Here is a 23014-nt window from a genome sequence, read left to right on the forward strand (position 1 = left end):
TTCTTGTTCTGTTTGTTGCATTATGATTGTTATGTTCTTACAGCTGGACACCCAGGGTCTCCCCACATTCTCTCACCAACCCCTTCCACCTATATTCTGGGCTCTTTCTCTCACTAACCTCACCACATGTACACCCCTGGCACTCTCCCACATGCCAGGCTCTCTATCTGCCTTCACGCACCCTAATTCTCTCTCCCTACCACACCATAGGCTCTTTCTCGGAATACATCACAACCACTACCCATGTGAAAGAGAACTGACCTGTAATGTTATTTTCTCAGTCTTTATCTACGGCAGTGGCTTTGAGATCGGGGTCAGTAAACTCCACGCAGCAGAGATCTTTGACTAGCTACCCAGAATAGATCTTGGAAACTTGGCATCCTTATGGAACGTTGAAATAAATAACGTAGAGATTTCAGAAGTTCAACAAAACAATAAGCAGGTCACAGCTGGAGTACGTTATAAAGGATTTTGTAGGATTTCATAACATCTGGTGTTAGCTGTGTTGCATGTATTCAATTATTATCAGCTGTTAAATATGCCCAGGACTTATGATGGGTAGGTCATGTATGAATTTTTTGAGGTCACTAACACGGTGGAAAGGGGAGTGTTTATGGATGTTGTCTATATGGACTTCTGGAAAACATTTGATAAGGTTCCGCACAAGAGAGTAATAGCAAAAAAGAAAGTGCACGGAATCGGAGGTAACTTTGTGACATGGGTTTGTAATTGGTTGGGAGGTAGGAGTCAGAAAGTAGGGATAAGGGGAACGTTCTCTGATTGGCGAGATGTGACAAGTGGTGTTCCCCAGGAATTTGTACTGGGGCCTCAGCTTTTCACGATATTTATTGATGACTTGGATGAAGGAATAGAGTTGTATATCCAAATTTGCAGATCACACTAAGTTTGGAGGCACTGCACGTTGTGTAGATGGGAGCAGGAAGTTACAAGGAAACATACGTGAGTGTGCAAAACTATGGCAGATGGAGTTCAATATGAGCCATGATCTAATTGGGGGAACAGGCTCGAGGGGATGAATGGCCCACTTTTGTTCCTATGTTCCAGGACATTAGGGGCCCTAAAATATTGAGTTTACAAATGTTCCATCTTGTTCCAAGTCAGATGGAGGGACATATTTGTGTATTTCACCGCTTATTCTTTGCATGTTTTCTCCCCTCCCCTTCTTCTCTGTTGCTGTTCTTTGTACCAAGCACAATCCCCAGCGAACAAGAGTAACTTCTCCCCAGACTGTAACTGGCTGTAGCTATAAAGACATGCATTAGGAAGGCCCTTGTACATGATCCTGCCTCCAATTTTCCCTCCATTTCTCTCCTTTATTGCATGACTTGAAGATAAAACAAATACAAAAAAAGTTGACAAATCTTGAATTTGTGTAAATAGGCTGCCCAGCTCATTTTATTGCAAACAATTGTTTCAAGCTATTTTACAGACAGCTTTGTGCTCACTGCCCAATGAATACATGCCAGCTCTTTCAAGTAACAACTTCATTGTTTCATTTTCTCTCTGTCTTCCTCTCCTGAAGGTGCTGATTTTTGCTGGGCATAAAGTATCACAGGTGTCAACTGGCCTCTATTTCCTTGCCCAAGAGGCTATTCTTCATATGTGAGCTTAGACAGTGAGTATTGGTGGGCAATTCAACTGTGGATAACATCACAACCACACCCAATCCTGTCCTCGCCCTACATCCACCATTTTTTTTGAAAACAGGTGTTAATTCTTTAACCACCCAAAGCCATACTAGGGAACAGTGAAATCAATCTGACTTCTTAAGTTTGAATGGTGACCAAACCACAAAAAGGTAAGGAAAATGTCATTTCTCTTCCACCCTACCCCTTTAACTAACGGTACTCACACTTCCCAGTCGCTAGTTTGAGAGCATAAGTCAAAAGTACAGGTGGCCAGAGAGTGCATTATATAATGCACAATGGGTAGAAAATAATAAGCAAGAAATTGGTTTAAAAATGGGGGGGGGGGGCTGTTGCTGGCCCAATTTCTAAAAGCAGTAACTGAGCCAAACAGACCAAAGGTCCAAATCCCCAAGATAGCTAGCTGATATCAGTCAGGGCAGCAGTTGTGATCCTATAATTGGTTTCAGTATCAATTAAGGAGGAGAAAAACCAGGATTTTTGCTTGTGATCGCTTTCATTTGATTGCTGCTGAAAAGTCCACATGTGGAGGTCAGGACTAGGCTGGGTTGTGATACGCTCCAGAATCAAATGGCCTCAAATTCTGTCTGGGTTCACACCACAAGAAGGGCTACTTTGGTGAGGTATTGGAGGAGAAAAGGTGCTAATGACCACACCTCAACAAAACTAGAGGGAGTTTTTTTTTAAATGGTGTGAATTGTTTCATTTCACTAGATAAATCTCAATGCATGTTTTTTATGATTTGTCAACCTAGGGAGGAGGCTAATGCACCAGTCTGAGTGATCTTTCTGACCCAAGCTAACCAAAAATAAATCACAGGAGAAAAATGAACAATTGTTCCAAAATCATATCAACTCAGTAAGACAAGCCACATGTACATCACGTTGTGTAGTGGGAGGGAGCAGACAGAGTGATTTTTATTGCTCTGTAAACGATCCCCCATCTTTGAGGCACCACCCCTGCTGAAAGGGCAAATGGCCTGATCCCAGACCAAACAAAAGCCCTCCAAGGTTCACTGCCAAGCTGTGCTAAGACCACCAAACTGAGTTTTGTTAATGCACAGCAATAGAGCTGCTTCGTCATTTCTGTCTGTATTAATGTAGTTGGAAAGCCGTGTAGTTTCCCGAACACACTTGCGCAAAACCACAGAAATTAAAAAGCTCCAAGATTCAACCATTTTGAGGGCATTCATTTACAGCAAAAGCAGAATAAGGAAAAGAGAAAAATATTTCCATCCTGGAGTAGTAAATCTATAAACACACAATATGCACGTATTTACAATAGAAATTTCACATTGCATTAAGGCTTTAGAAATTCAGAAATATTCCCTGCAGTTACCAGACACACCATTCCCATCTGTCCCATAGCTTATACATTTTTATGTTGATTCTATATTTGTAGAAGGTAATGCACCCCCCCACCCCCTGCTCATGAAAATTATTTAATATGTACAGGAACTGAAAGTGACCCTCTGTCACACACTGCCATTCATCCCCAGTATTGGTCATATCCTGTGTGGCATTTGCTAGTGTTGTCGCCAAGCATATTTAGCATATTGGTGCCAATGTGCTGTAGTGAATGTGTGGCGGGTGGGAATTCATATTTAATCCAAATTGTTTAAGCACTATGTATGTGATACACGTAATTCATCACCTTAAAATTACCCCCGCTGCCAATAACAGACCTTGATCGACCAGTACTTCCACATTAGTGTTACACAGTTTCAAACAGTTCTCTCTAGATGTAACCCAAGTTTTGAAGGACAAAATCTGCCTGGTTCTTTAAAGTTCAAGTGGCCACAGTATAAGAAATTCACACACCCACCATTACACTTTATTGAAATCCATGCAAAACCAGTTCCTATTTAGTGTTAAGGTGAGAGATTGTCACAGGTTAATGAGGTCAGCTACGGGATGCACCCATCACTGGAACTCTGCAGTACAAAGCCTGACACTCCTCCTCCTCCAAACTGGTTTTGCCCAGCTATGTACCTCCAGTGGCTATAGGCAGGAAATTTGCTACTTGCCAAGGTTACTTTTCAGCCAAGCCGTGAAGAGGCACATGACAGCAGCCGAGTCAATTCTTTCCCCAATTTTCCCCTCCCCATGGGACGGCACCTGGACATGGCTCTACATTTCCCATTGTACTGTGGCTGTATGACTGGGAAATCATCAAACCTTCGGGGGGGGGGGGGGGGGGGGGGGTGGAGAGCCAATCCCTCCACAGCATCAAGTGCATAACTGTTTCATTAACTGTTTAGTGTCAATTCTGAGTCTATTATGTCACTGTGGTCATGCAGCTAGTGGAACATTGAGGAACAGGCAGAATAATTGAGTGGGCAAAACTATGGTAGATGGAGTTCAATGTGAGGAAGTAAGAGGTCATTCACTTTGGATCCAAGAAGGACAAATTAGAATATTTTCTTAATGGCGAGAGACTAGGAACTATGGAGGAGCAAAGGGATTTAGGCATCTATGTACACAAATCACTAAAACCTAGTGCACATGTACAAAAAGTAATCAAAAAGGGTAATGGAATGTTGGCCTTTATGTCAAGGGGATTGGAATACAAAAGTGAGGAAGAGATGCTTCAGTTGTACAGAGCCTTGGCCAGACCCCATCTGGAGTACTAAGTTCAGTTTTAGGCACTGAAGCTCAGGAAATATATATTGGCCTTGAAGGGGTACAGTGCAGATTCACCAAAATTATAAACTCGGTTTGTATTCTCGTGGGTTTGGAAGGTTAAGGAGTGATCTAATTGAGGTAATTAAAATGATAAAGGGATTCGATAAAGTAGATACAGAAAAACTATTCCGCCTAGTGGGGGGAATCCTGAACAAGTGGCATAATCTTAAAATTAGGCCTAGGCCATTTAGGCATGATATCGGGAAGCACTTTTTCATACAAGCGGTAGTGGAAATCTAGGACTCTCCAAAAGGCTGTGGATGCTGAGTCAATTGAAATTTTCAAGACTGAGATCAACAGATTTTTGTTAAGGATCTGGTATCAAGTGATCTGGAACATAGTTGAGTAAATTAAGCTGAGGTACAGATCAGCCATGGTCTAACTGAATGGTGGAACAGGCTCAAGGGGCTGAATGGCCTCTTCCTGTTCCTAAGTTCCTATGATTGTCCAAATTACCGTTCAAGTGTGTGCTTAGGCAGTGAAAATCAACAGGCCAATTAACCACTGCAGTCAAAGTCAAGCTCAATCCTGTCCTCACCTCACATTCACACAGCAAAGTAGATCATAGAGGTCATTGGCTGATGATCAGAACCAGAGATCCTGGGTGATTTTCCCCATATCAAGTCCATAGCACAAAGGCCAATAGTAACATCCACTGCTGTCCCAGCTGAGATCAGCCAGCTCAGCACAGACCAGAATGGAAACTAGGATCTTACTGATCAGTAAGATTTAGTACTACACTGAGCAGTGCACTGGGGGGAGATTTCTAAATAAACTAATGGAAAATTCACTGTAACCTTCCTAAATACATCTCTCCATTGACATAATAAATTCAAATGTTTTGGTACCAGATGCAGTCAGATTTCAATCACTGTCAAATCCCTTCACAACTGAAAAAAATAAATAATCTAATGCATGTAACGAAAGAAATAAAATAAAAGAATTCCGCTCTAAGTGACTGTCTGTGTTACAAATGCAATTCCACAGCTTCAATTAATTTTTTTCCCCAATGTCTGCAAGACCTCAATTATAAACCTCTTTTACAGGTTGTAAGAATCACTGTACATTCAATATACAAACCAAATATCAATATTTCTTGATCTTTCCCTTTGCTGCATAATGGGATGCCTCTTCAGTCTCCAAAAACCACACGAAAATTATTTTGAATCACTCAGGTTTTATCGTCCTCACTTTCAGGCTAAACGCCCTTCATGCAGATGCGTTGGAGATGATCATCCAGCTGATCACAAAGTAGAAGAGGAATATCGGGTAAACGGCAAGGGCCTTGCGATTAGGCGGTTGGCTGTCGGCCAGAAATGCTGTTGAGGCTAGGGGAGAAACAAGGGAAAAAAAATGACAATGTACATTTTAAGAAAACAAAAGATTTTCTCCAATTCTTCTTTCGCTGGTTACCAACCACAATCCCCACTACGAGGCGTCCTAGCTAAGAAAGATATGCAACCGCTCCCAGTCCTCTGCCAATGCAGTGCTGAAGCTGGTCACTCGTAGGTGCTTCCAATATCTGTTCCAGACTGTGTCTGTCCATGCAGTGAAGCATCTAGCTTCTGCTTTTTCAGCCAACGTTTTGGTGTAACCTGGTGATATTTTTCTTCCTTGAATCCATTTTTGGATTCTTAGTCCCTTATTTCATTTTTTCCCTCTAATTTTCTGCCTGATTTTCTCCCCTCCAATGGGTGGTGGAACTCCTGCTGGGGGAAAGAGTACCTCAAGCACAGCAACCCTCCAATATCTTACCAAGGTTGCCAATCTTCACGTGCAAGCCTAGACATCGAGTGTGGGCAGGCTATTGGACCGTGAAGGTCATCAAAGCAGAGTCTGATCCAGTCATCACCCTTTGTGCGCGCACAAACTTTCCAGCAGAGTCGCTGGATAGTGATCAGGAGTAGTATTCCTGGGTAGCTTTATCCTTCAAAATCCAAGTCACTGAAGCCAATTGTGGCACCTCTACAACCACCAGCTGACTCAGAACAGAACGGAGATTGAACCTGCGATTTTCCTGACCTTGGGGCTCAGTACCACATGGGGCAGTGTCATTACCCACCGAGGAAATCCTAATTTGTTTTTTAAAAAAAAACTTCTTTTTTCTTCCTTTGCATCAAACATACTCCTCAGAAGCAGCAATAACAGTTTATGGTACCTGAATGATAGAGATACTTTAAGTGATATGGGAGGTAAGCAGATCTCTTTGGGGTCGATGCGGCTCCAAGATGACACATCTGGCAATAGAAGCTTGGAACTTAGTCAACCCTCCGTGGTAAACTTGGTAATCTGATATCAGAACCAGGTAGGTCTACAGAGCCTGATGCTTCGGTTGTGGTAAAAGTGGAATGAAGCAAGGGCAGTCCCATCAAGCTGGACAATAGAGGAAAAGTGTTAAAGGAGGATGGTGTGATGGAGTGTGTCAAAGGCTGCAGGGAGGTCAAGAATGGATAATATACCACAGTCGCAAAGAACGCCATTTGTGACTTTGATTGGGGCTGTTTTTGGACTGGTGAGCTGCAGCTTTAGCTGATTGAAGTACAGAACTAGCCCTGCGCACTCTTGGGTCTTCCTACGCCTTGTCTCTGCAAATCTGTACCTAAGCTCTTTGGACTTGGGTAAGCAGGATGTGTCCCTATGGACCAACAAAAACCCGAAAAGTTGAGTATAATTTCACAGCAGCTTGAATTGGAAACTCAAACGTGGCAAGGGTTGCCCAGCATACAGACACCTTGCTGACCAAAAACGTAATATTGCAGTACTGTCTTCAGCCATACTGTGGCACTAAACACAACACATCCTGCTGGCCCTGTACAGCACCAGCAAATGCATAACATCAGGTACTACAAGAACATTAGATACATCAAAATAAAACGGTGATCAAAGCAAATCAGTGAAATAGGTACAAGACAAAGCAGAATTGTGTATGAATTATGAACTTTAATATTAACATAAGCTCTATGGAGATGACATCTTTAAGTAGAAGTATGTTCCTTTTTTTTCCTCTCCTCACTGGTGATTAACCCCAGATTGCACAGATCAAGCATCAGAAAGAGTAGGGTTCCCAGCCTGCTGCCAGGATACCACAAACACCATGCTTACCAGGTTGCCTGAAAGCGCAGGAGAGCAACAGTCTAATTTTCCCTGAGAGAGGCCTGGCCTCTGCTGCAATGTCGTTTTAGAACCAGAAATAACTTCAATTTTAACTTGTCCTGTAAAATTGGCATTGGGTTTCAGAATTATTTTATTTATAGTCTTTAGAAGAAACATTTACAGTTTTAGTATAATCTTTTGCTTCTCAAATTAAAATTTGAGTCCAAATAATGTCAAAAATGTAGCATCTGCTTTCCATATTTTTAATCTAATCTTCGATGGAATTTTTTGACAATTCATCTAGAGAATTTCCTAATTGTTGTTTCCCTTCCACCACAGCTCACTAAACTGGGGCTTGAATGGCACTGAGACTTTATTCATCAGTTTTAATTTCCAACATCTGTTCCAAAAGTTGCGGACTACTAATCAGTGTTTAAGTCCAAGTTTTAATGATAATAAAATTCGTTCGAATACAATAATTTTAGTCAAGAACTGTTTTCTTCCTCATTTTACTCACCACCTCTCTTTCACGGCAACATTAAGTGAGCTAGGAGCCCTGGAAAAACAGGGTTAGTGGGTAAAGAGGGGGAAATCCAATCTGATCCCATTACCCCCTGATGCAGATGGTCAGACCTCCAACCCGTTGCACAACCCACAAAGGGGTAGCTCTAGTATGCTGAGTGAGCCTGTTAATTTACTGCATCATTTTAATTGCTGTCCAGTTACTTAAAGAAAGCTATCAATTACTTACCGAACGTTGACCAGCCAAACGAAGCCAGCACAATAATAAAGCGAATTATAACCACTGCCATTGGGATTTCCGACGTACTGGAGCGTGGAGCCAGCCGGATAAGCGAGCAGATTATCATAGCTACTGTGAGTGGCAATATGCAATAACCCAGCACACAGAGGCTTTGAAAGAAGGAGCTGGAAGCAAAGAAAAATGAATAAAGCTTTCAGTACATTCGTCCCAATCTTTTGTGCTTTCTTTACATTTTTACTCAATCCATTCCCTCTCTGCACCATCAGTCGCTGCTTGGCACCATCTTTAAGCCAGAAGAGAAGACTTTATCATAGTCATCCTGCCATTCAAGACTGTAACATAAATCCAAAGATAATCTCATCAGGATAGTGAGGTTCCCCCAATGATTCAGCTGGTAAATTGAGCCATATAGACCAGGAAGGTCCCAGGTTTTATTCCCCACTCTGTACCAAGTTAGCTGACATCAGCCAGTGTAGCATAATGCTACAATTGGCATCAGCATACCCAAGTCAGGAAGGGGGAAAGGATTAAAAAAAAAAGCCAGGGTTCCTGCTCCAGATTACTATCCAACAATCTGCATTTATATAAAGCCTTTAATGTAGAAAACACCAAAACTCTTTACAGGAGAGGGGGTTGCAAGAATTTTTTTTTTTAAAATAGTGATAAGGGACAACGCCTTGGTGGGACATTTAAGACAAATGACTGACAGCTTAGTCAAAAAGATGGTTTTTGAGAAGATTTTAACGGTGTCGAGAGAAGTAAAGTGCAGAAGGGTATAGGGAGGGGGAAGATCCAGAAAGTAGAGCTGAGGTAGCTGAAGGCTCTGCCACCGATGGTGGGCAAAGGGATGTACAGAAGGTGCATGATGTAGTACCTGCCTTCAGCCACACTGCGGCACTGTACACAATGTATCCCACTGGTTCCAAGCACATAGGGTACATCAGTATAAACGATAATTACAGTGGCACCAATCAAGTAAAAAGAACAAACTTGCATCTATATGGATTACTTTTAAAGTGCAGCCTCCATTATGTAAGAAAATGCAGCAGCCAATTTACACACAGCAAAGTCCCAAAAATAGTAAATGAATGAAGTGACCAGATAATCTGTTTTCAGTTGTGCTGTTGAGGGAGGAATGTTGTGCAGGACACAGAAAAGTCTCCCTTCTTCTTGTAGTACCACTGATCTTTTATGTCCATCTATGCAGACAGACAGAACCATGGTTTAATGTCTTATCTAAAAGACGGCAACTCTGACAATACAGCACTCCCTCAGTATTGCACTTAAGTATCAGCCTAGGTTATGTGCTCAGATCTATAGTGGGTGCAAACCCACAACCTGCTGACTCAGAGGTGAGTGTACAACCATGGAGCCAAGCTAACATTGACACAAGGTACCACAGTAATTCCATGAAATGATGTACAAACAAAAAGCAGGGCTATGCATACACGCTTTATTAAAAGAAGCTTTATAAGATGACACCAAGTGACAGCTGTATTTCTTGAAGAGATGTGGTCCCTCGTTTTTGCTCCTTCTGCTAGTCTCTCTCCTCCCCTCAGATTACCCAGGTCAAGCATCAGAGGAAGAAGAGTTCCAAGTCTGGTGCCAAGATACTTCCAATCCCGTGATCAGCTGGCTGCCAAAAGGTGCAGAAAAGCACTCTGACAAGTTAGCTGACCTCAATTAGGGTAGCCATAATGGCACTTTAATTGGCATCAGCATCTCTGGGTTAGAGAGGAGGAGAATAAAGAACAATGTTCATTAACATTGTGCCTTTAACACAGAAAACATCCCGAGATGCTTTACGGGGGAGGTTGGGAAGAAAAATAGGTGGAGAAGGATGTAGAGGAGCAGAGAGGTTTAGGAATGAAATTTCAAAGGCAGCTGAAGACTCTGCCACCAATGGTACAGCAAGGGAGGGGTGCCAGAATCAGAGGACCAAGGTTGTGGGAGGGAATATACGACTTGTGGAGGTTGCAGAAATAAAGTGGAGTGAGGCTATGGAAGGATTTGGAGACAATGAATTTTATACCTAGTCCTTGTCTCCAATGTCCTCCTTGCTGATCTCTTTTAAAATTACTCAACTAGTCCGTGTGTTGGGGAACAGAGAGCAGGTGAGCTCGTCAAGATATGGCTTTTGGATAAGTTGCAGTTTATAGAGGGTGAAGGATGAGAGATCAGCAAGAAGGACACTGGAATAACAGGATCTAGATGTGACAAAACTGTGGATAAAGGTTTCAGTGGTGATGGGGCTATAGTGGGGGAAGAGGTAAATAGAGATCTTTTCTTGAGGGTTCAGATCCCTCTGTACCAATTAATTTGTTTCCCAGTTTTATATGATTTCCTGGGCCATATACCAACTGCAGCCAAGAGAGCAGGTAGGCAAAATCCTTCCAGGTCTACATCAATACAGCGGTGAACTGTATTACCCAGATGCACAACAACAGCCACATTCAATTTTCCAACATCCCTCTGGGCAAGCACATGCCTCTGCTGGGCACAACTCACAGCAACGGAACGGCAAGGTAACTCAGTGCTGTTGCAGTGAGAGAAAAATCATACGCTTATTCTCAGATCCCACAGCACTGCTTGTTAATACTCCAACCCAATGCAAAACTATGCCAGGCAACCTATTAACATTGTCCTTTAAAACAGCAAGACAACAGAATAGAAGTTGTTAAAACAGCAGAATCTAACAAGCTTATAACAAGATATTTTTGTCCAAATAGCTACTATTGCTTAATATCTTCTCCATTCCAGCATAAAAGGAGATTTAATTTATTACGTTGGATGCTGCTGCTACCCCAGGTGGTTCAGTAGGTAAACTTACAGCCTGGTGTGGTACTGGGCCGTACAGACCAGGAAAATCAAAGATTCAATCCCTGATCTACACTGAATTAGTTGAAGTTAACAGTAAGGACAATACCCATAGGCTAGAGAAGGGAAAAATAAATCAGACACAGTCTCCACTCCCTCAGCTCACATAGAATAACTACTTAGGAGAGTTGCTGGTGCCTGTGGAACTGTACCCTAGCAAGATTCAGCGCCTTCAGGAGAGGATGAGAGAAACCTGGGAAGAAAACTCACATCGTGCCACCAAGCAGTTTGGAGTTCAATGTAATGATGACTGCGCCAAACCACACGATGACAAACACCTCAGCAAACTGTGGGCCTCCTTTGTGCTTATCGTCAGCAGAGCTTCCCTGTAACATCCTGCGAGAAACAGAACAGGTCTCAATATACCTTTCAAGTCACATCTATGGCAACAACCGATTTTTAACAAACAATGGATGTATCTAAAAGCTAATGAACGCAAGAGGCCAACATGAGCAGTGTGCTGCCCTAAAGGCTCAGCATCTTTGCATGTAAGCAACTGAGTGATAATGATCAGCAAGATCTGATATTTGATTTGAGTAAACTCAGCTCCCTTGAGATATACACCATGTGTGAGGCAGAGAGAAACCGCGCGAGCGAGGACAGGGCGCGCGAGCGAGGACAGGGCGCGCGAGCGAGGACAGGGCGCGCGAGCGAGGACAGGGCGCGCGAGCGAGGACAGGGCGCGCGAGCGAGGACAGGGCGCGCGAGCGAGGACAGGGCGCGCGAGCGAGGACAGGGCGCGCGAGCGAGGACAGGGCGCGCGAGCGAGGACAGGGCGCGCGAGCGAGGACAGGGCGCGCGAGCGAGGACAGGGCGCGCGAGCGAGGACAGGGCGCGCGAGCGAGGACAGGGCGCGCGAGCGAGGACAGGGCGCGCGAGCGAGGACAGGGCGCGCGAGCGAGGACAGGGCGCGCGAGCGAGGACAGGGCGCGCGAGCGAGGACAGGGCGCGCGAGCGAGGACAGGGCGCGCGAGCGAGGACAGGGCGCGCGAGCGAGGACAGGGCGCGCGAGCGAGGACAGGGCGCGCGAGCGAGGACAGGGCGCGCGAGCGAGGACAGGGCGCGCGAGCGAGGACAGGGCGCGCGAGCGAGGACAGGGCGCGCGAGCGAGGACAGGGCGCGCGAGCGAGGACAGGGCGCGCGAGCGAGGACAGGGCGCGCGAGCGAGGACAGGGCGCGCGAGCGAGGACAGGACAGGGCGCGCGAGCGAGGACAGGACAGGGCGCGCGAGCGAGGACAGGACAGGGCGCGCGAGCGAGGACAGGACAGGGCGCGCGAGCGAGGACAGGACAGGGCGCGCGAGCGAGGACAGGACAGGGCGCGCGAGCGAGGACAGGACAGGGCGCGCGAGCGAGGACAGGACAGGGCGCGCGAGCGAGGACAGGACAGGGCGCGCGAGCGAGGACAGGACAGGGCGCGCGAGCGAGGACAGGACAGGGCGCGCGAGCGAGGACAGGACAGGGCGCGCGAGCGAGGACAGGACAGGGCGCGCGAGCGAGGACAGGACAGGGCGCGCGAGCGAGGACAGGACAGGGCGCGCGAGCGAGGACAGGACAGGGCGCGCGAGCGAGGACAGGACAGGGCGCGCGAGCGAGGACAGGACAGGGCGCGCGAGCGAGGACAGGACAGGGCGCGCGAGCGAGGACAGGACAGGGCGCGCGAGCGAGGACAGGACAGGGCGCGCGAGCGAGGACAGGACAGGGCGCGCGAGCGAGGACAGGACAGGGCGCGCGAGCGAGGACAGGACAGGGCGCGCGAGCGAGGACAGGACAGGGCGCGCGAGCGAGGACAGGACAGGGCGCGCGAGCGAGGACAGGACAGGGCGCGCGAGCGAGGACAGGACAGGGCGCGCGAGCGAGGACAGGACAGGGCGCGCGAGCGAGGACAGGACAGGGCGCGCGAGCGAGGACAGGACAGGGCGCGCGAGCGAGGACAGGACAGGGCGCGCGAGCGAGGACAGGACAGGGCGCGCGAGCGAGGACAGGGCGCGCGAGCGAGGACAGGGCGCGCGAGCGAGGACAGGGCGCGCGAGCGAGGACAGGGCGCGCGAGCGAGGACAGGGCGCGCGAGCGAGGACAGGGCGCGCGAGCGAGGACAGGGCGCGCGAGCGAGGACAGGGCGCGCGAGCGAGGACAGGGCGCGCGAGCGAGGACAGGGCGCGCGAGCGAGGACAGGGCGCGCGAGCGAGGACAGGGCGCGCGAGCGAGGACAGGGCGCGCGAGCGAGGACAGGGCGCGCGAGCGAGGACAGGGCGCGCGAGCGAGGACAGGGCGCGCGAGCGAGGACAGGGCGCGCGAGCGAGGACAGGGCGCGCGAGCGAGGACAGGGCGCGCGAGCGAGGACAGGACAGGGCGCGCGAGCGAGGACAGGACAGGGCGCGCGAGCGAGGACAGGACAGGGCGCGCGAGCGAGGACAGGACAGGGCGCGCGAGCGAGGACAGGACAGGGCGCGCGAGCGAGGACAGGACAGGGAGAGCGAGTAGAACAAGAAAGAGAGAGAGAGCGAGCAGAACAGGACAGAGAGAGACAGGTGCTCCTTTGTTGAGCAGCTACTTAATGGAGTGCTCCAGGAGGAACATTGTGAAAATGTATTGATTTTGAGCTCCCCACTGTTTTCGGCAGCAAATGTGCCATGTGGTGTGACACTGAGCTATGAAGACCTGGTCATCAGTTCCACCCTCAATCAGTATCATGTTAACTGATCTCAGCCAGGGCAACTATAGGGGGACTGCTATTAGTGCCCCTGGGCTAGGGAAGTTAAAAACATCAGGCAGAATTCTGTTCCTGCTATCAATACAATGTTCTTGCTGGAAAGTGCACACATGAAAATGTAGGGCTAGGATAGGATTGGGCTGAGCTGTGATGCACCCACAGTGAAATAGCCTCCCAACAGTCGTTGTCAAGGCTCACACAGGAGGAATGGCTACCCAAGTGAGGTACCAGTGGCCTATCGGCTCCCATGGAACTGCACCCCTTCAAAAGAGAGATCAGAAAATTGGGTGGCACAGGGGAGTTTTAAAAATAAACTTTACTCACATACCACGGGTGAATATTTATCATCCTTAATACTTATCCAACACTAACACTGATTTTGATGTTTTTTATTTAAAGTTATCTCTGCTGAAAGCCTTCCATGTCCTCAGATGAATTAGAAGAAAACCTCCAGCCTCTCAGTGGGAGCAGATTAAAACAAATCATCCAAAACCTTACAACAGAGTATTACTTACATTGCTAATAAAACACAGAGCACTAGAGGGCCCCATAGATCCCCTGTAATGAACAAACAGAAGGATTATTCACATAATCATGTATAAAACTGGACATAGAATATCTCTACAATCAACACTTTACCTGATAAACCTACCGAAATCAGCTCACTGTCGGCTCAGACAGTAAAAACATCACCTAGTGTGGTACTGGGCTGTACAAACTGGGACAGTTCCAAGCTCTGTCCCAAGTCTCTGCTGAGTTAACTCAATAGCAGAGAGGGTTTGAAACACCACCCTCCACTTCAATTTTTTCAAACCAAACTTAATCAAATCCACATGCACTTTACTTCTGATCCTGAACACCTCCAATTCCAAAATAGGTTTCTTCTTACCTAACATGGCTGACTGGCTGGGGGCTGCAGAAAGTACCCAGTCCTCTGGGTACTGGACTAGCAACCCAGAGGAGAGTTCAAATCCCATCATCGTGGGAAGTTATGAAATTGAATTCAATTAATCTAGTAATGCGTGGGCTAGCACCAGGAAAATGACCGTGTAAGTTGCTGGATTGTTGTATCTGGTTCACTATCCTTCAGGGAAGGGACTTGCCACCCTATCCAGTCTGGCCTACATAAGACTCCACTCCTACACTACATGGTTGACTCAACACTCTCTGGGGAACTAGTTTGCACAGTCAGTGACACCCATATGCCAAGAATTTTCTTTTTACAAAGCTGCCTTTTTCTGCATGGAGGAGAGACAAACACCCTTTTTAACATGTTCAATGAGGTTCATACAAGATATGCTGTCCATCTGCTGTCAGATCACTATCCCAAAACACCTGTACTCTCCTGTTACCCATCTCCCATCAACTAGCTCACTCAATGTAGTCACCAGTCAGCCAGTGAGACCAGATAGCTTCAAATGGTAGCCAACCAACTAGCTTTCAAATATTAATGAAGTTTTCAAACACCTTTGCACATATCACCATCATAGCAATGTACACCACTTTCAATCTCTTCGGACACTCCTCTCAAATTCATAGGGTTCAAGTTTTGGCCTGGGTGACTATTGTGCCCAGGCCTCGATGAATGCTACTTTGGAGATAACCACTAAAACAGCCTGCACTGACTCACTTTCCCCAAACTCTCTCCACTCTTCCACCCCCCACAATAGAACAGCATCTGATTGCCACAAAGTACTCTTCTTCTCCAAGACATCACAATTGGGTACTCATTCCATGAGATATTACAGGGATGAATCTGTGTTTTATCTCTATCAGCAGCAAGCTGTACCACACAGCAATCTTCATGACATTTTTCAGCAATTTGAACCCCTCCCCTCCTGAAAGCAGGAATTTTATTGGCACTGGTGGTACCTTGCCCAATCTTGTCCTTACCTAAAATCCATACAGGCACTTTCCAGCATGGGTCTCTGAAGAGCGATTATAGAGGGAATCCCTATTGATTTACCACCTCCGCCCACCCCCAGCCCAAGGTCACTAAGGCCAACTGTAGTCTTACCACTATCTAGGCTGAGGTAATCTAACTCAGCTCAGACCAGGAATCAAACCTTATCTGTGTGGCTCAGTACAAGACTGAACATTACATTTACCCACAGAGCCACTGGAAGAGGTCCTTGCCCCACAAGGCATTTTCTATCCCTACATGTTCCTGAGATTATGTTCAATTGTACTCACAGTCTCTAAGGAGGGAGCTGCTCTTTCTAGGGTACATAACATGAACAAACTTCTTCCCAACAGCCTTCAGATCTCGTATCTGATAAACACAAGGCAAACAAAAAAAAGAAAAAAGTTAGTTATCAATGGAATCACAATAGTACATTTAGATGCACAAACGGGGCTAGCATTAGGAAAGAAATTCTTTAAATATAATGGGGCTAATAAAACACCAAATCTGGAAATGTAAACCCAAATGTGAAGTGTTAGAATTACACAGTATGAAAGAGAAAGGTGGGTAGAAATCTGGCTTTAAGGTGCTGAGTGACCTCTGGTGCACTTCCAGCTTTAATCATGAAGAGTCGGACTTATAATGTTCAATGCTTTTGTACAAGAGATTTTCTTAAAATACAGTGCCAAAGTAACAGGTTAATTTATGTCAGTAAGATCTTAGAATCTGCAGTTCCCACACCCCCAAGTGGTTGCTTTTCAAGAAAACAGGCAAGAACAACCAAGCAATTGTTCCCGATCCGATTTTCTCTCCCACTCTCCTGAAGGAGACTCATCCCTTACCAGAGCATGGTTCTACAGTTTACCTCACTCAAACAGCCAGTTTAACAACCAACGCTGCCATGCTGATACCAAAGCTACTGCCATACTATCTAACTGTCTTTCCTATACCAAGTCTTGGATGAGTTTCAACTTCCAATACCTCAACAACAGCAAAATGGAAGCCATATTATTTCGGTCTTGGCAGCACCTATCTGTCTCCAGCATGACTCCATCAACCTCCCAAGCATTTCACTCAGACTGAGTCTGGTGGTACACAATCTCATTTCTGTTCAACCGTGAATGAAGCTTTCCATCTTACATCTGAACGGTCACTGTTTTTTATTCGTTCATGAGTTGTGGGCGTCACTGGCAAGGCCGGCATTTAATGCCCATCCCTAATTGTCCTTGAGAAGGTGATGGCGAGCCGCCTTCTTGAACCGCTGCAGACCATGTGGTAAAGGTTCTCTCACAGTGCTGCTAGGTAGGGAGTTCCAGGATTTTGACCCAGGGACGATGAAGGAACGGCGATATATTTCCAAGTCAGGATGGTGTGTGACTTGGAGGGGAACGTGCAGGTGGTGTTGTTCCCATGTGCCTGCTGCCCTTGTCCTTCTAGGTGGTAGAGGTCGCGGGTTTGGGAGGTGCTGTCGAAGAAGCCTTGGCGAGTTGCTGCAGAGCATCCTGTGGATGGTACACACTGTAGCCACGGTGCACCGGTGGTGAAGGGAGTGAATGTTTAGGGTGGTGGATAGGGTGCCAATCAAGCGGGCTGCTTTGTCCTGGATGGTGTCAAGCTTCTTGAGTGTTGTTGGAGCTGCACTCATCCAGGCAAGTGGAGAGTATTCCATCACATTCCTGACTTGTGCCTTGTAAATGGTGGAAAGGCTTTGGGGAGTCAGGTGAGTCACTCGTCACAGAATACCCAGCCTCTGACCTGATTTGTAGACAGTATTTATGAGGTTAGTCCAGTTAAGTTTCTGGTCAATGGTGACCCCCAAAAATGTTGATGGTGGGGGATTCGGCGATGGTAATGCAGTTGAATGTCAAGGGGAGGTGGTCAGACTCTCTCTTGTTGGAGATGGTCATTGCCTGGCACTTGTCTGGCACGAATGTTACTTGCCACTTATCAGCCCAAGCCTGGATGTTGTCCAGGTCTTGCTGCATGTGGGCACGGACTGCTTCATTAGCTGAGGGGTTGCAAACGGAACTGAACACTGTGCAATTGTCAGCAAACATCCCCATTTCTGACCTTATGATGGAGGGAAGGTCATTAATGAAGCAGCTGAAGATGGTTGGGCCTAGGACACTGCCCTGAGGAACTCCTGCATCAGTGCCCTGGGGCTGAGATGATTGGCCTCCAACAACCACTACCATCTTCCTTTGTGCTAGGTATGACTCCAGCCACTGGAAAGTTTTCCCCCTGATTCCCATTGACTTCAATTTTACTAGGGCTCCTAAAGAGAAATCCTGTGGTCTATTAGTTAAAGCACTAACAATACTAAATAAGCATAGACACACCACCCCTTCCATATTACACTTGTCAAAATCACACCCCTCATTATTCTAGCAAATTAAGTTTTTTTTGAAGGGAGGGGTGAGGAATAAAAAAAGAGGAAAATTTGCAATATCCGCAGACTGCTGAAATGCTCTAGAGCCAGTCAGGACCTTAATTCTTTAGATCAGTCATTTTAGAACAAAAGATAATTTTTGTGACATGTTCTAAGCAAGGATCCAAAGTCAGGACCTTAATTCTTTAGATCAGTCATTTTAGAACAAAAGATAATTTTTGTGAAATGTTCTAAGCAAGGATAGAGATCAGGAAATCAATGGGCAGCTAGGAGGCCCAGTATGTTGGAGATGCCAGCTTCTGCACCATGGCAAGGTAGAACATGTGACAGAGTTTGCAATTATCCACAAACAGTTTTTGCTGATTTCAGGCTGTGCTATAATGGGGAGGTGCAGAGAGGAGAGTGGGTAGTTTTGTGCCGGAAAATCAGCGACAAATCACCTACACCAACTGTGTGCGTACCTAAGAGCCAGTTATAGAGTAGGTCAGGCAGATCTTCTGCGTCAGACAAGGTGAGAGCTGCACTGTAGATGATAAAACTTGTGTAGCAAGCCTCTCCTCAATTACTCAACTAACAAAATCAATATGGAATTGAGCCATGCAGACCTGGAAGGTCCCAGTTTCAATTGTTGGTCCATGCTGAATTAGCTGATCTTAGTGGGGATAGCATTTGCAACTCTACAGCTGGCCTCAGCACACCTGGGATAAGAATGGAGGAGAAACAAATCAGCCAGGCTTCCTGCATCTGATTGTTTCCCAATGATCCCTGCTGGAAAGTGTGTGTGTTTGTGTGGTTAAGTTTTGATGTTCTCCATAGTTATATAGCCTGCTCACATCTGGTCACTTGGGTAAGATACCAGGGAAAAGGGTAGATTGGGAGATGTTCAACAATACTTACAATAGTGTCCTTGACAGGTTCATCCAGTGTGGAGTAGTCATCTTCTTGTGACTGGGAACTGACTGGAACTGTGATTTGTCCCTCCACAGGGACATCATTTGATATCGACACATCAGCCAAATCTGAAAACTAGAGTGCGAAGAAGGATTAGATCATCTGTATATCATTTATTTTCCATCCACCTGGGTTTTTCAACTAGCCCTTCTCTGAACCACCTTCCCCCCATCAAATCACCATGCCAGCCTAGGAGCAATTAGGTGACCTACTCCCAGTCCTCTGTTAATACCTCGCTGAACAACTATTCCAAGAAACACACAATCCAATTTTCCCTCTTCTTGATTTGGTCTAGAAAATTGCCACATAGCACAAGTTGAGGCTTCAGCGTTGAGTATTCTAAAAATGTTGTTCTACTTTTCTGTATTTGTTGACTTACTAGCAATATAGTTAGATTTAAAAAATTCTTTCTGCAATGAGTTTTGTTTTCCATTGGATAAATGACACTTGTTCAGAACTTGGAAGAGCAGGCCCCAAGAAGGGTTCCCCCACGCAGAAAGGTATGAAAAATAATGCTCTAGAAGCAAGTAGACAAGAAGAAATGGAAAAGGCATCCCAATTACAGGAGATGCAATAGTTGCACATAGGCCTGTTGCAGGAGCTTCACTAATCACACTATAGGGAAAGGAGCACTCTATGAGACAGTCCAACTGGACCATCACCTCAGGCAGCACCGTATCCTTTAGACTTCATTGGGCTTCCCAATGGCTAGGTGCCATACAGACCATAAAAGTGCACCTTCAACTATGGGGAGATCTCCCCTTCATTATCACTTCCTGATACAGAACAAAAACAGACTTCCAATCTATCTCTCTCACCCTCCCCTATAAGTTTGAAGTGGTGCATTTTGGTAGGAAAAATAAGACCACATACTGTTTGGATAATAAGAGTCTAAATGGAATACAGGAGCAAAGGGATCAAGGGGTACAGATACACAAATCACTAAAAGTAGCAACACAGGTTAATAAGGCCATAAAAAAGGAAAATCAAGCACTTGGGTCCCTTTCCAGAGGGATAGAATTGAAAAGCAAAGAAGTTATGTTAAACATGTATAGAACTTTGGTTAGACCACAGAGTATTATGAATAGTTCTGGTCTCCATATTATCTAAGGGATACAGAAGCATTGGAGAGGGTGCAAAAAAGGATGATACCAGAACTGAGAGCTTATCCTCATCAGGAAAGGCTGAACACGCTGATGCTCTTTTCTCTAGAAAAGAGAAGGCTGAGGGGTGACCTAATAGAGGTCTTTAAGATAACGATAGGGTAGACGTAGAGGAAATATTTCCACTTGTGCGGGAGTCCAAAACTAGAGGTCATAAATATAAAATAGCTGCTAATAAATCGAATAGGGAATTCAGGAGAAACTTCTTCACCCAAAGAGTGGTGAGAATGTGGAACGCACCACCACAAGGAGTAGTTGAGGCAAATAGCATAGATGCATTTAAGGGGAAGCTAGATAAGCACATGAGGGAGAAAGGAATAGAAGGGTATCATGATAGGGTTAGATGAAGGAGGGAGGAGGCGCGTGTGGAGCATTAATGCCGGCATAGACCAGTTGGGCCGAATGGCCTGTTTCTGTGCTGTAGTTTCGATGTAACTCCCCACCACCACCCCTCCCCCAATAATGCTGTTGTTTTTCTTTCTTTTCCTTTTATTTTCTTTTTTAACCAAAAAAACCCTCAAAAATAAGTGTCAAATTATCATTTTATTATCTCGGTCCAGGATGCACTCCAGCCCCTACGGTGACCACCGGTCGCGGAAAGCCTCAAGCATACCGGCAGACACCGCGTGCTCCCTCTCCAGGGCCACCCGGGCGCGGAGAATTCCGCGGAAGAGAGGCAGACAGACGGAGCGACCGCCCCCACGGCCCGCGTCTAACCTGGACCTGTAAATAGCCACCTTGGACAGGCCCAGGAGCAGGCCCACAAGGACGTCCCTCCCCCTCTCCCCTGGGAATAATGCTGTTGTTGCTGAGATGCAAATGCATCAGGACTGGGATAAATCCACATGTCAGTGTAAACATTAAAAATACATCAGCATGAACACACACCATTTATGCAGTTGCAGCAAGTAGGTAAACATCACAACCAAGCTTGGTTCTTCTGTCTTCATCTACTGCTTATATGTGAGCACTTTCCAGCAGGGATCACCAGAGAGCAATCGAGCAGGAGTCTGAGCAGATTTCACTACCCTGAACCAAGACACTGAGGGCAATTGTAGTGCCCTAATTGCTGCATCAACTGACCTCAACCAACAGACCTGGAACCTTCTTGGTGTGAATAGCATGGGCACAAACTTTATCTCATAGCCATCAGGATAAGAGTGCAGTGTTTTAATTAAAACCCACATTCCCCTCTATTTCTGTAGTAAAGCAGCATCTTCCCATCACATTCATATGAACGAATGTAAGTTCAGTTCCTCACAATCTCCCAGCATATTATGGTGGGTGCATCCAGTGAACAGCTGCCACATATTGATTTGCAATAGCCTACAGAGGGAGGAAGGGCAGATGAAAGGAAGGTATTGGCACATTGCATGTAATCAAATAAAAGAGGCTGCAGCCACAGGAGGAGAAGAAGACAGTCTGCTAATATCCAGTTTTTTTTTTAAGGACTTGCCAAGACTTTCAAAATGCCAAATAATGGCTTGGCATTTAAAGCTAGAAGTTTACTGTTGGAGAGTAAATGCCCATTTAAAGTGTCCCAATGGCTCAGTGAGTTGATCCAAAGAATAGCTGAGACATACAGATCAGGAATACGCCTGATCGATTCTTGGTCAATGCTGAGTTTGTCGTGCTCATCTCAGCTGGGGCTGCAGTCGAGACACAACAATTAGCCTCAGTACGCCTGGACTTTGGAATTGCAGCATCTGTGGTTTTAGAGTCACACTCTCGTTTGGGAGATAACAAAACGCACTCTTCACGGTTTAACACACTTGAAATCCAACAGTGGGCCGATTCTGCATCAATTCATTGCGTGAGGTTGGGGGAAAGTCAGTCAGGGTTCCTGCTCACCATCCAATGACTCCTGCTGGAAAATGTGTTGAGTGAGGACAGTTCAGGTTCAGCTCTGCTGATACTCATTGGCTAAGCTCACACATGAGGAATGGTCACTTGAGTACAGTAACAGAGGGACAGCCGATGCCAGTGAAACTGTAACCCAGCAACAGCCAGCATCTTCCGGGTGTGCGAAGGGGGTTGGGCAGAAACCAGTGAAGGAAAAACCAGTGAAGGAAAAACCAGTGGGCGAAGAAGGCCCCACGCTGCCGCCACCACTTCCTCCGCTCAGGTTGTATTTGTCCCAGGGATTCAGTCCCTAGACCCGCTTGAATCCTGTAGCTGTTTCTTTAAAGGTCTATCTCGGCTCCCCCCACGACCCCTCACTCACCAGCGGCTGCTTGGATTCGCTCTCCGCGTCCGCCATTTTCCACCCCGCTGACGTGGAAACTACTGGCAACGTCATCCCCGCGACAACCCGCGGCTCCCAACCATTGTGACGCACAGAATATGCGTCACTAAAGGACGCGCGGTTCCAGTGTCACTGAGGACCCGTGTCGGCGCCTCGCTCCCTTTCCATTAAACTTTTCAACGCGTTGCCCGTGGGCAAAGGCCCCTCACCCCCACTCTCAACCATTTCCCCCACCCTCAACCAATCCCCTCCCCGAAAGTCCCCTCAGTCCCCGCCCTCCCCGAACCTCCCCTCAATCCCCGCCCTCCCCGAACCTCCCCTCAATCACCGCCCTCCCCTCCCCGAACCTCCCCTCAATCACCGCCCTCCCGGAACCTTCCCCTCAATCACCGCCCTCCCGGAACCTTCCCCTCAATCACCGCCCTCCCCGAACCTCCTCAACTACTCCCCTCCCCGAACCTCCTCAATCACCGCCCTCCCCGAACCTCCCCTCAATCACCGCCCTCCCCGAACCTCCCCTCAATCACCGCCCTCCCCTCAATCCCCGCCCTCCCCGAACCTCCCCTC

At 46.7% G+C, this 23014-nt stretch overlaps 1 protein-coding gene across 2 annotated transcripts; it reads right to left on the bottom strand.

Annotated features, from left to right (window-relative positions):
• Nucleotides 1-1388: 1388 nt before the first annotated feature.
• On the bottom strand, nucleotides 1389-22665 carry yipf6 (Yip1 domain family, member 6). 2 transcript variants are annotated; one of them, XM_067997085.1, is made up of 7 exons: nucleotides 22427-22665; nucleotides 18986-19114; nucleotides 15990-16068; nucleotides 14312-14354; nucleotides 11295-11420; nucleotides 8196-8371; nucleotides 1389-5679 (listed from the first exon to the last, which is right to left on the bottom strand). In XM_067997085.1, exons 1-7 carry the CDS (start codon nucleotides 22499-22501, stop codon nucleotides 5561-5563), a joined length of 747 nt encoding a protein of 248 aa, XP_067853186.1. In that variant the 5' UTR covers nucleotides 22502-22665; the 3' UTR covers nucleotides 1389-5560. The 2 variants fall into 2 exon arrangements, with proteins under 2 accessions (XP_067853186.1, XP_067853187.1); XM_067997086.1 differs by lacking the exon at nucleotides 22427-22665 and adding an exon at nucleotides 22054-22395.
• Between the last annotated feature and the right edge of the window lie 349 nt (nucleotides 22666-23014).

This window comes from Heptranchias perlo, chromosome 15 (genome assembly GCF_035084215.1).
Source record: "Heptranchias perlo isolate sHepPer1 chromosome 15, sHepPer1.hap1, whole genome shotgun sequence".
Taxonomy (NCBI): domain Eukaryota; kingdom Metazoa; phylum Chordata; class Chondrichthyes; order Hexanchiformes; family Hexanchidae; genus Heptranchias; species Heptranchias perlo.

Bases quoted from the DNA above. Each gene is read 5' to 3' on its own strand.
- yipf6 (XM_067997085.1), bottom strand. From the start codon at position 22,501: ATGACGTTGCCAGTAGTTTCCACGTCAGCGGGGTGGAAAATGGCGGAC. The intron at 11,421-14,311 runs GTAAGTAATACT...TGTTTCTCGCAG, and splicing joins CTCTGTGTTTTATTAGCAAT to GATGTTACAGGGAAGCTCTG. The intron at 8,372-11,294 runs GTGAGTTTTCTT...CTTTGCTTCCAG, and splicing joins AAACTGCTTGGTGGCACGAT to CTCCTTCTTTCAAAGCCTCT.